The 12,767-nt window shown below is 39.3% G+C and overlaps 1 protein-coding gene across 9 annotated transcripts in view; it reads right to left on the minus strand.

The window, feature by feature from the left end:
- The window catches only part of arhgef10lb (Rho guanine nucleotide exchange factor (GEF) 10-like b), a 52,004-nt gene that overhangs the window by 29,636 nt on the left and 9,601 nt on the right, over positions 1-12,767 (minus strand). For 4 of the 9 annotated variants that reach the window (XM_079802719.1, XM_079802720.1, XM_079802722.1 and 1 more), the window contains exons 3-9: positions 11,181-11,504; positions 10,117-10,144; positions 9,671-9,744; positions 6,403-6,531; positions 5,564-5,697; positions 1,255-1,368; positions 102-210 (exon numbers count right to left, since the gene is read on the minus strand). In XM_079802719.1, coding sequence (XP_079658845.1) covers positions 102-210; positions 1,255-1,368; positions 5,564-5,697; positions 6,403-6,531; positions 9,671-9,744; positions 10,117-10,144; positions 11,181-11,504 — 912 coding nt within the window. Of the gene's footprint in view, positions 1-101; positions 211-1,254; positions 1,369-5,563; positions 5,698-6,402; positions 6,532-8,584; positions 8,648-9,670; positions 9,745-10,116; positions 10,145-11,180; positions 11,505-12,767 lie in introns of all 9 variants that reach the window. The other 5 variants (XM_079802725.1, XM_079802723.1, XM_079802724.1 and 2 more) reach the window with 2 other exon arrangements.

Raw genomic sequence — 12,767 nt, forward strand, 5'->3', positions numbered from 1 at the left:
ACATGAGGCATCTAGTTTCTAGTATTGTTTCTGTACTGAAACCAGGTGTCAGAAAAAACACCAGAAATGAACAAGAGGAAATGAGAGTCAAAAAGTCAAACCTGTGCAGTCTTTTTTACTCAGGAAAGACACTTTGCGCATCATGGCTATTTTGGTCTTTTCCAGTCCATCTTTCGTGCCATTCCTAGCTGCTTTCATTAGCTGTTGAACCTATGGCAGGAAAGAGAGAGATAGGCTGACTGCATAAGATGACAGCGAGGAACAAAATGAATCAGCAGAACTAAAAGAGAAGAGATAAATTCCTGTTTGTGGATCAGTGTGTTTTAGCAGCAGGACAAACCCTCAAGGTCCCTCTTTACTCAGTTGCAACACTCAGTGGATTTCACACAGTTTCATTTTCATTGTTCAATGGACAGTGTTTTTTTCTGTTCAATGATGTGCATGATGGACTATTACATACCTACAAGCTGTATGTCAATTGGTGTCAATACTGTCTACATAAAGGCAGTACATTATTTAGATTTAGTCTAATGTGTAATTTAAAACTGATCCTTAAAAACTGGGACAAAATGTGCTGCAGTAATTATTTTTAAATTTTCAGCTGTTTCTGCTTCTTGCGTGTTCAATATATATATATATATATATATATATATATATATATAAATAAATGACAGACAGACAGACAGACAGACAGACAGGCAGGCAGGCAGGCAGGCAGGCAGGCAGACAGACAGACAGACAGACAGACAGACAGACAGACAGACAGACAGACAGACAGACAGACAGACAGACAGACAGACAGACAGACAGACAGACAGACAGACAGACAGACAGACAGACAGACAGATAGATAGATAGATAGATAGATAGATAGATAGATAGATAGATAGATAGATAGATAGATAGATAGATAGATAGATAGATAGATAGATAGTGTCACATGATTCATCAGAAATCAAAAACATTCAGAAGAAGCAAAAACAATACAGCGGATTCACAAAATATTAGAATATATATTTTGAATATTGCACATGTATTATATGCGAAAGCCATTTTGCTTGTCTGATGTTTCTAGCTAATAACAGAACAAACATAAAAAAAGGAAATTCTATAAAAATCCCAAACAATTTCTTTACAGAGTTGACACATCATAGATATTACTGAAAATTTAAACACAGTCATTCATAAGTTGTCATTTTGTCCCATGTCTCAAGAATCTGTGATAACCAGACATTTACCACTGTATAAATGTACCTTAATGTCATAGTTTTGTTTGAGTTGGCTGACGTCTCGAGCCCCTAACCGCATGGCTAGCTCACGCCTGGTCTGGACACAGCGTTGCTTCAGACGCCGTACATCGGGGGAAATCTATATCCATTACCGCAAAGCCATGTCCACGAGCAGTAAGGGGTGGGGTTGAATTGTATCAGTGAATAGAGAAAGATGGCAGAAGAAGAGAAGAGGAGGAGGAAAATAATGAGATTGAGGGGAGTGACAAACACAGGCAGACAGTGATAACATCAAGGCTAACAAGAGAGTGAACTGAAGACAGGCATAAAAGAGTGAACAAGACTGCAAGACCAGAGATTTAGCCTCAGATAGTGTCTGTCTCAGTTTATGGTAGCCTACTAAATCTTCACACTCACAAATTAGTTCTTAAACAGAAGTACCTAAGTTCAGATTGCATAAGGCCTAGTCGTGGCTCTCTGGTTAGTCTAGTTACGGCTTTCTGTACCTGTTTTCATGCATGACGTGCAACATCTGTGGATTAAGACCTGATCTTCTCTGCATGCATCAAAAGACAATAACTAAGAACAGGAACAGGGTAAACCCAGAAAGAAAGGAGAACTGAAAGGCGCCAAAAAATCTTTCCTCTTTCCTTTTTTAAAGCTGAAGTGTGTAATTTCTGCACCACTGGCATCACCAAACAGAATTATAATTTGTTTTGGTTTCCAGAACACGCCCACATCTGCCACTGGTCAGACAAATCAATAGCCTCGCCCCCAAACACACACCATTGGCTGAGCTAATGATGATCACTGTTTTGATATTGTCATTTATCATTGTGTTTACAAGGATGAATAAAGCTAAATTAATGGCTTATAGTTGTCTTTGATATGAAAGATACTGGAAAAAGTATTTTAACCTTTAAGTCCCCGTTAATTTTTTGGCCTTTAGTATGAATATGTTAGCCTTAGGGCTATCTATAAGCTAATGTGTTCCAAAACAATAACAAAATTCACATTTAGAAGATACACTGATTAGGCATAACATTACGACCACTGACAGGTGAAGTGAATAACACTGATTATCTCTTCATCAGGGCACCTGTTAGTGGGTGGGATATATTAGGCAGCAAGTGAACATTTTGTCCTCAAAGTTGATGTGTTAGAAGCAGGAAAAATGGGCAAGCTTAAGGATTTGAGCGAGTTTGACAAGGGCCAAATTGTGATGGCTAGGCGACTGGGTCAGAGCATCTCCAAAACTGCAGCTCTTGTGGGGTGTTCCCGGTCTGCAGTGCTCAGTATCTATCAAAAGTGGTCCAAGGAAGAAACAGTCCTGAATCGGTGATAGGGTCATGGGCGGCTAATGCTCATTGATGTACGTGGGGAGTGAAGGCTGGCCCGTGTGGTCCACCGCCGCAAATACCAGCATTGGGCATGTGAGCATCAGAACTGGACCAGGAATGGTTTGAGGAGCACAACAACAAGATTGAGGTGAATTCCCCAGATCTCAATCCAATCAAGCATCTGTGGGATGTGCTGAACAAACAAGTCCAATCCACAGAGGCCCCACCTCGCAACTTAAAGGACCTAAAGGATCTGCTGCTAATATCTTGGTGCCAGATACCACAGCACACCTTCAGGGGTCTAGTGGAGTCCATCCCTCAACGGGTCAGGGCTGTTTTGGCAGCAAAAGGGGGACCAACACAATATTAGGTTGTGGCGAGCAGCGAGGCTGAGGGACCGTTAGAGCGGGACCAGGCCGCGCTCATTATTAGGATGATGAGCGCCAGCTGCGTGCCGCATTGGCCTCGTCTCTCGCGGAGGAGTGACGGGAGTATAAAGGAGCGACGACAGTGAAGGACGAGAGAGGACCAGGCCTGGACTATGATTTGTATTTTTATTTATGGTTTTGTTTATGTATGTGTGCGGCAGTCGTCCGTGAGGGGCTGCCGTTTTTACTTTCACTTTGTTTGTTTGTTTATTTGATTAAAGTTTATTGTTTATTGTTCGCCGGTTCCTGCCTCCTTCTTCTCACACGAACAAACATCGTTACATAGGTAATAATGTTATACCTGATCAGTGTATAAGCATTCAAAACTTAAGTCTCTCACTTCCGCCGATATGGCTCAACGATTTTAAAGACATCACTCTGCACTTCAGCTTCTCATCAGATTTACTCTCCAATCAAATGCTCTCTGGAATCTGAAGTGTCCCGTCCCCTGCACTATAAATAGACACGGAAGCTGCGTCTGAAACTGGTCACTTGTTCATACTATGACTATTTTCTATATGGTGAATGGCGCATAGTGCACGATATAGGGGAAAGGAAACGATTCATGAAGTCTGATTTCATATTAGTTTCACAGTCTACACCAGTCCAGTCCAGAGCGGATCATATGCGCGAGCCAGCGCAGACCAGAAAATGTGTCGGACCCATTTGAATTCTATACAGAATGCTGTATTTTAAAGTGATATGGAGGAGATTAGGAGCAGAAATGGTTAGACAGACGCGGCATTACAAACAGCACCGACAAGAAGAAGAGATAACACTGGTGCCAAGTGTCAGGGTTCCGTCACTTCGGTCTAGTTTGGCACTTGGTTTTGTGACAGAGCCCTAACACTGCTATATTGTTATGTTTGATGTGAGCACATGGCTTGTCATGTGTTTCTTTGTGCCATGTACTCTCATGTCTATTGTCTAACCCCGCCCATCTTGTTATCTGATTATTGATTAATTTGCTCCATCTGTTTGTTTCCTATTTATTCTCCTTTTGTTTGCAGTGCTGTGCTGGATCGTTGTTTAGACTACCCGTTCGTAGGTCTTCATGTTTTGCCTGCTCCCTGTGTCTAGTCAGTCCTTGATTTTCACCCTTGGGTAGTTTTTGTTTTGTTTTTGCTTTATTTGATTATTAATAAAGTAGCCATTCTTCCTGCGTTTGAGTCCTCGCCTCATCTCTGCAGCCGCTCCTGTGACACCATGCACTAGCATAAATTTAAAACTTTTCAAACTACGCATCCTCAGCATGATTATGATCACTGTTTTGCTTTAGTATAAGCAGAGCCGGCGGCAGAAACAAATCAATGGACGGGCATTTAATATTCTTGGGGGGGCCTAAGTTAATTATTAAATCAACCATGCATAATCAACTACGACACACTCACACACATATAGCATATCAGTAGCTGCGTTTCAATTACAGATTTGCGCAGCTGTTTTGCGCTATTATCTAAATATAAATAAAAAACTATTTCGAAATATTTTCAATTCACAATTTCAATTTGCGCAATTTGAAAGGTAATGTAAACACGGCTAGTGTCAAATGCATATTTTACACCACAGCTGGTGCAACTTAAGAAGAGTAATAAAACCAACTGCCCTACTCACGTTCTTAATACAGCTGAAGTCGACGTTTTTGGGAGTGGAATCTCATAAAAAAAATAGCTTGGATCATGACTGGTGCTGCTAGCCGAGGCTCCACCACCTTCTGTCGTTGTAGCAGGTGTTTCAGGCGCCACAGGTGTCAGTTTCTTCCCTCCAGAAGCTGACGATTTGAAAAAGCTTCGTATATCCATATTTTAATATTTTCACTTTCACGATTAATTTAAATTTAACCTAGCTAGCTAGCTTAGGCAAAACCGAGCGCACGTCACTTCGCTATAACTTTACAGAGATGCTGCCGTTAGAGCGGGTCAGCGGGAAACCCCTTTTTTGTAAACAATCAGTCAAACTTCGCGGGTGTTTTTTTAAATAAGATTATGAGTCAAATATTACACTTAAATACACACATCGATATATATATAAATACTACACGTAAATTATTATTATTTTTTAAATAATTTTTTAATGTAAATTTGATGGAGGGGGGGGCACAGGAGCTCTGTGGGCGGGCCCGGCCCCCTAAGGCCCGCCCATAGCGCCGGGAGTGAGTATAAGTCTCATATTTAATCTAAAGGGAGAATCTATTACACTGTGGCAGTGTGGCAGTCAAACTGTCAAATGCGGCTTTGCCGATCTCAAAGGCTCTGGCCAAGTGATATAAGCGAAACGCAATTGGTTAAAAAAGAAGGGAAGGATCAGCTCGATATGTCCTGTCTCTTTTTTTCAGTGGAAATTACTTTACCACACTGAAAAACTCTGCACATTGCAAGGCACTTCAGTGGGCTTTTAAAAATAATTTAACACTTTATCTTTCAACTAAAACTTGTGTAATGTTTCAAATATCATGTGAGGAGGACTTACCAATAGAAATGAGTTTCTAGCTTTTAACAAGGCACAGCAATCCATGTATTAACTGTTTTTAGACACTCTTAATGATGAATGGGCAGTTTCTTTGTACCTTATTGCGAGTGGGCTGCTTGGTCTCGCTGTCTGACTGCTCGTCGTAACTCTCAAATTCACTGGAACCCCAGCCGTTGTCTATCAGTCCGGACTCGCCAGACCTTTGCACCTCCTCATAGATCACATCATCCTCTGAATAATAACACAGAAAGAAGTATGTGAGGTGGGAGGTAGATAGATGTCCTGAGTCAAGTTACAGTAACAGGATACATTAGAGGGTTTGTTTGCACAGGTTGAAACAAGTCTTGGCTTGCTATGCAGATTTATTGATTATAGAAGGATTGCTCAAGGGAAAATTAAATTGCTCAGAGATTGCACTTTATTAGCACCTTCTGCAATTTTCTGGGTCTCGTGGCCTCTTCATGACTCACAGATGGCCCTAGTGGGTTCAAATAGTGAAATTCAATGGCTTAGGCTCGCCACCAAGAAGACCTGTCCTTTGTGCATTCATGTATGTTTTTGTGTCAGATGTTTCTCCTAAATGTCTTTAATGTGGATAGCACAGTTCAGTTTGACCTTGGAAATATAATTATGGGTATTGCCTTCAACCCTACACAATGTTTAACCCAAATAGATATAAAACAACTGTGAAAAATGAATGCAGAAAATTCCTTCATATTAATACGATACATTGCGCCATGTTTTTACAAACTTTTTTTAGAGTGTAGACACGTGTGAGATTACAGTTTTTTTTTTCTCAAGAGAAAAGTTTTAATTTGCTCTCCATTTCAGCTCATTGCTGTCTTGAAGAAATATTTGAGATATTAAAGAGCTATCATGTGTGAATATTCCTATGGGTGATGACATTGTTGAGCTGGGCAGATAACAGACACTGACCTGCATCTGGGGGCGAGTTGTTCTCACAAGGCACATCATCGTAGATGACCTCGGAGCGAGCAGAAGGAGCGGAGTTCACCTTCAGCTGTTCTGGTGGTGAATCTCCAGCTGATTCAGAAACGGCTTTCCCTAGAGGAGAGAAAAAGACTTAGAGTGTCATTCATATACGTAAAAGAAAAACTTCTAACCACATAAACTATTATGGGAGGCTTCTAATGGAATGGTTCGATGGATATTTGAGCATATTCAGAGCACGAATAACAAAAAAGGATGGGATACTACTTTAAGTGAGCAGGACATTGGGTTTAGGATCTTATTTGAACGACCAGTAACAGCAAACATCATTTGATAATCATTCATCAGAACTTCAGTGAGGTATTAAGCTCAATGCAGGTCAAGCGCAAATGAAATTCAGCCCTGATTAGCACAGAAAAGCACATTTATAATCCTTTTGGCAGAATTGTGCATTCTGACAACAGTGCTACAAAATAACTAATATACTCCTCCACACAAACAACAGATTGACAATACATACACTTGTTTCTACTGTGACAGTGTGTACAGATTTGTTGACAGCCTCTTCTTACCTAATGAAGTCGCCTGCTGAGTCTCCCCCACAGGAACTTAAAATACCTCAAAGTGAAATGTTCTTTTAACTGTTTAGGCCTGTGAATATCTGAAGGATATATCGAGGCTACTGTCTGGGATGTCAGAGGGAGATCATTTAAAATTCAGAGAACACATTAATTAGGAGTAGGAGTATAATATAAATACTTTCCTGGGAATATTCCAGGTTAAACCGAAGTTAGGCAGCTGTGGCACGCTGTTGTTTACCACAGAAAATCATTTCTCATCTCTCACTTTGTAAAAATGTGTGAAAAATAATGGAAATCTATGGGGAAACGGTTGAATTTCTGGTGTCGCACTTACATAAATGCATTTCCCTCAACATGTGCGGCTCAAAATGATTTTCTGCAGTAATTGACATCATGTCACAGATGTTATTGATATAGATTTACCTTTTTTGAAACCGGGATATTTTTTTATGTGGCTTTGTAGATGAAACTGATTGTCAGTGTGATGTTGCACATATGTAAAAGTTTGTACACTGAGGAAAAGACAAACAGATCTAAAAGGGTGTAGAAATGACAGCAGCAGGAAGTGGATATGGAAGCGAGATTCATTACTCATTACCCTCGCCATAGCAAGATCCTATATTTACATCATCAATACAGTGCACTACAGCATATATATCTACAGCCTAAAACTTCAGTACTACGATGCCAAAATACTCCAACTGTCTGAAATAAAATACTTGACAGGGTTGGGAATCATTCCTGAAGCTTGGTAAACAAATACAGCGAAGGATTGACAGATCTAACTACGCTCTATAATGTACAGTCACAGCTGGTCATTAATGCAAAATAGACTGCTTATTATTACACGGCTACTGACCAAATAAATAAATACAAAACCATTAAAAAATTTGAGGTCAGTTAGATTTGTTTTTGAAGAAAATTAATACTTTTTAGTCAGCAGGTATGCATTAAATTGATCAAAAGTGACAGTAAAGACATTTGTAATGTCTAATAAACAAAAATGCTGCTCTTTAACTTTATATTCATGATGTTTAAAGGATCATGTGAGAGTGAAGCCTGGAGAAAGGGCTGCTGAATAATATTAACATTGTTACTGTTAATACTATATTTTTAATGATATAATTTCAGCATTGTTGGCTTAACAGACTTCTTTCAAAAACATTTTAAAACATCTTATCGACCCCAAAATTTTGAACGGTGGTGTAAAGTATGTGGACACGTAATATTGTGGACATTCGTTGATCCACTGTTAAAAAAAGTCCACTCCAACGTACAAAACAATCGGCCCAGCAGCAAGATGAATAATGCAACAATATTAAAGAAGGCGCTGTCCTCAGTGATACGAGACACATAAAAGTAGCGCCGTTTAGGTTACCTGGATGAACGGTCTGATTATACAGCTTTGCTATGGGCGACAGAGAATATTAGGAAATATCAGACTGCTGATGGTGGCGATCGACCAGTCAGAAACAAGTATTCCAGAGAGCCGTGTAATAGAAAAAGGATATCTATGCATGTATGATTATTGTCAAATACAAAGACGACACAGCTATTTCAACTGGCCTGGGGATCAGGGATTGTACCTTTATGCAGTCGCAGAGTGAGCTCTGAAACCACACTGAACCATTCCCGAGAGTGAACTGGGGCTGCACACACATAGCAGAGACTGTTTAACAGCCAAGGGGCACAGCTTTGAAGTCACTTCTACTATGAACATTGAATTTGACGTTACCAAGACCTCAAGTGATGCCAAGTAATTTTGCTATTTTACAGATTATTTGGAACATGCTTAATTTGTTTTATTCCAATGCAGCTTTCTCAATTTAGGAAAATAAATCATATTGACCAGGGCATATTACATTCATTGTATGATTTTGTTTGCATTATCACTTGTTTGTTGTGTTATTTGATTGGATTGCAACAGAATCTTCAAGAAAAATCTCCAAAGAATCTGATTTAATAGGCTGAACCATGTGGACATTTGGCATGGGTGTGCTGGTTTCTTTCCCGTGAGATTCCTGTGGGTCTGGATTGGATTAGTCATTGCTATTTTTCAGATCTCTGGTTTCTATGCTGATTTGTGGATTTTGCATTAGTGTGGATTTACAGGAAGGCATGGCATAGCCCCTTCTCAGAGCCACCAACCTGTCTGAATATGTTTGTGGGGAGACTTCTGTATAGGTGTGTAGAGGCCCTCTGGCCCAAAATCTGAACCTGGAGATACATTTTCAAACAGATTTGTCAGATTTAAGCACTGAATTGCCTTCCCAGTTGCCATTTCAGAGTTTATTGAATCCATGTCAGGGATCTTGTTCCAATTTGTGAATCGAATCACAATACTGTATCAACGTTGATATTAAAATGTTGTATTAAATCATTCTTTTGCCATGTCTTCATAAAATTGATTTATAAGAATTCTGTTACCTTTTTACAACATCATTAAAAGTTGTTTCAACATTGTTTCCACAGTTTACATTTTTTCAAAGCTGAAACAACAACTTGCAATTTAGTTCAACCACATTTCAACATTGAAGGTCAGTAACTAGACGGCTGGGTTTTTGGACTCATTTTGGGACAGCCAGCTAGTCCAGCAAGACTTATTTAAATAAATTCATCTCAAAACATTCATAACCACAAACATATGTAGAAATATGCTCTTAGTGTAATACCTTCATAAATGTTATTTCTTTTCCAAATGCTCGCTTGTTCATCGGCTACACGAGACTCGGCTGAAACAGAACTCCTAAAACAAAATAGGAATGCAGAAATATTGAAACAGCCTTCATGTCTTATCAGTCAGTGTGAGTTAATAGGTACATCACATTATCACTAGATGTCACTAGAGCCAGAGTAAGTTGTTGAATAACTTATACAGTAAGAAAAGTGTTCAGATAAGAGGTAAATAATCAACCATAGGACTACACAGCTAAGACAATGTATAATAAAGTAATTTAGGGGAAAACACTTCAAACAGTAAGTATATAAAGACTTATAGTGTTAGAATGATATCCTGTAGAAAAAAAATCCAATATCCAAGTGAAAAATGTTCAAAGCATAACATATAAGGCATAAAACAGTGATAAAAACAGATGCAGGTTAACACAAACATTCTTACCCATCAGGAGATTGTCTGGCGACCATGTCTGCAGGAAGAACAGAAAGTGTGTTTAAATTTTAATTTACCAAAGTTACAAAAATTAAATGTATCCAATGTCTGATTTCACATAAATACAGTCATATTTTGTGGTTACAGTTTTTCTCAATTGTTTACACACACAAATAATGGTACTTGAGACATAATGACAACAACATGTAACTCATTCACCAACCCCCTGAACCAATTCTGCTAAACTACAAGCACAATTCCTGCTTTACACTCAAATTGCGGTTCTAAAACACTTTTTTCAAAACACTACACACAATTCTCTGCATTTTGCACAATTTTCATGCAGAAAATCTTGTTTTCACAAGGAACACTCTGCCATTCAAATATGCACACTGACTCCTCACATAGGCAAACACCTGTCACACAGTTTTACAAATTTACAATTAGCAAACAGAGCTTTAGCATAAAAGGGCAACAGGCTAGCTCTTCTGTTTTGGAGCAGTATTGTTGTTTTTTTTACAGTAACTGTATACAGTAAATTCGTCTGTTGTTTTGTATGTAGACCACTGTATACCGTATACAACTTTGTGTTGGTTGGGATGAACACTGTGTACATTGTTTTTGTGGGAAAAATAAAATATATTTGTTACCGTGTATATGTGTTCTGAGTGTAAAAACAATATTCTCAAATATTTTACAACACTTATGTATGTACTGTCTGTAGTTAAGTGTAACACTGAACCAAAAAAAGACCTAAAACATTATGATGAATGGAGCAGAAGTGTTTCCCATTCATCATAGTGTTTTACATTGAGCACATCAGTATTCAACTGGTTCTTATAAATGTCTATTCATATGATAGTTTGTGTGTCATTTGAAAACAAAATACCATTTTGAGAAGAAATAACATTGTTTTGAATGTAAAGTTTTATTTTGCAGGAGAACTGAGGGGTTTTGCCCATTGTGTGTGTGTGTTTTTTGATTTGTGTTTAGAGTTCTGAGAGTATGAGGCATGCTTTTAGAAAATGTGTGCAAACAATCGAGAAAAACTGTAAACCATATTGCAGACTAACCTGGGTATGTTGTGTGAGGATGTGTGGGGATATTTTGGTCCTCCAGACCAGCTGGGGCCTCTCCATTTACTGTTTGCTGATTATGGTGTGTAACACTCTTCATAGCTTGACAATAAAGTGCATTTTCGGCAGTACCTTTAGTACTCTCTGAATGCTCAGCTACCACATGAGGAGTTTCTGGCTCTTTACTCTGAACAGAGTTGTCCAATGTATTCTGCTCTTCTTCACTGTCATCAAACTCAAACTTCTCACCAGTTTCCTCATCTTCATCATCATCCTCTTCCTCCTCCTGGGGCTTCTGAGTCACACCAGGGACCAGGGACTCTGAAATAACACACAAACTCAATTTAACTGACAAAAATCAAATAAACATATTTTTGCATTTCTTGAAAAAAAAAGTGAATAAGTGCAATATTGTGGGTGGCTGGCTGCTAGGGCATTGCTATGCAGTTGCTATTGTGTACTGAGTTTTTGAGATGTAGTTTTTCTGAAAGGCTGTTTGAGAGTTGGTGTTCTGACTGGTTTTCTGAGCATTCCAACAGTTACTAAAGTGGTTGTTGATATGGTGTTCTGAGTGGTTGTATAAGCATTGCTATGGCATCACTATGTTCTGAGTGGTTGTTTGAGTGTTGTGATGGTGTTCTGAGTGGCTGTTGGTGTTCTGATTGGTTGATTGAATGTTGTGATGGTGTTCTGAGTGGTGTTTGAGTGTTGTGATAGTGTTCTGAGTGGTTGTTTGAGTGTTGTTATGGTGTTCTGAGTGGTTGTTTGAGTGTTGTTATGGTGTTGTGCCTGGTTGTTTGAGTGTTGACTTGCTATGGTGTTCTGAGTCGTTGTTTGATTGTTGCTATGGTGTTCTGAGTGGTTGTTTGAGTGTTGTGATGGTGTTCTGAGTTGTTGTTTGAGTGTTGTGGTGGTGTTTTGGGTTGTTTGAGTGTTGTGGTGGTGTTCTGAGTTGTTTGAGTGTTGTGATGGTGTTCTGAGTTGTTGTTTGAGTGTTGCTATGGTGTTCTGAGTTGTTTGATTATTGCTATGGTGTTCTGAGCGGTTGTTTGAGTGTTGTGATGGTGTTCTGAGTGGCTGAGTGAGTGTTGTGGTGGTGTTCTGGGTTATTTGAGTGTTGTGGTGGTGTTCTGAGTTGTTTGAGTGTTGTGATGGTGTTCTGAGTGGTTGTTTGAGTGTTGTGATAGTGTTCTGAGTGATTGTTTGAGTGTTGTTATGGTGTTGTGCGTGGTTGTTTGAGTGTTGACTTGCTATGGTGTTCTGAGTCGTTGTTTGATTGTTGCTATGATGTTCTGAGTGGTTGTTTGAGTGTTGTGATGGTGTTCTGAGTTGTTGTTTGAGTGTTGTGATGGTGTTCTGAGTGGCTGTGTGAGTGTTGTGGTGGTGTTCTGGGTTGTTTGAGTGTTGTGATGGTGTTCTGAGTGGCTGAGTGAGTGTTGTGGTGGTGTTCTGGGTTGTTTGAGTGTTGTGGTGGCGTTCTGAGTTGTTTGAGTGTTGTGATGGTGTTCTGAGTGATTGTTTGAGTGTTGTGATGGTGTTCTGAGTGGTTGTTTGAGTGTTGTTATGGTGTTCTGAGTGGTTGTT

The sequence above is a fragment of the Gobio gobio genome (genome assembly GCF_949357685.1).
Source record: "Gobio gobio genome assembly, chromosome: 21".
Classification (NCBI taxonomy): domain Eukaryota; kingdom Metazoa; phylum Chordata; class Actinopteri; order Cypriniformes; family Gobionidae; genus Gobio; species Gobio gobio.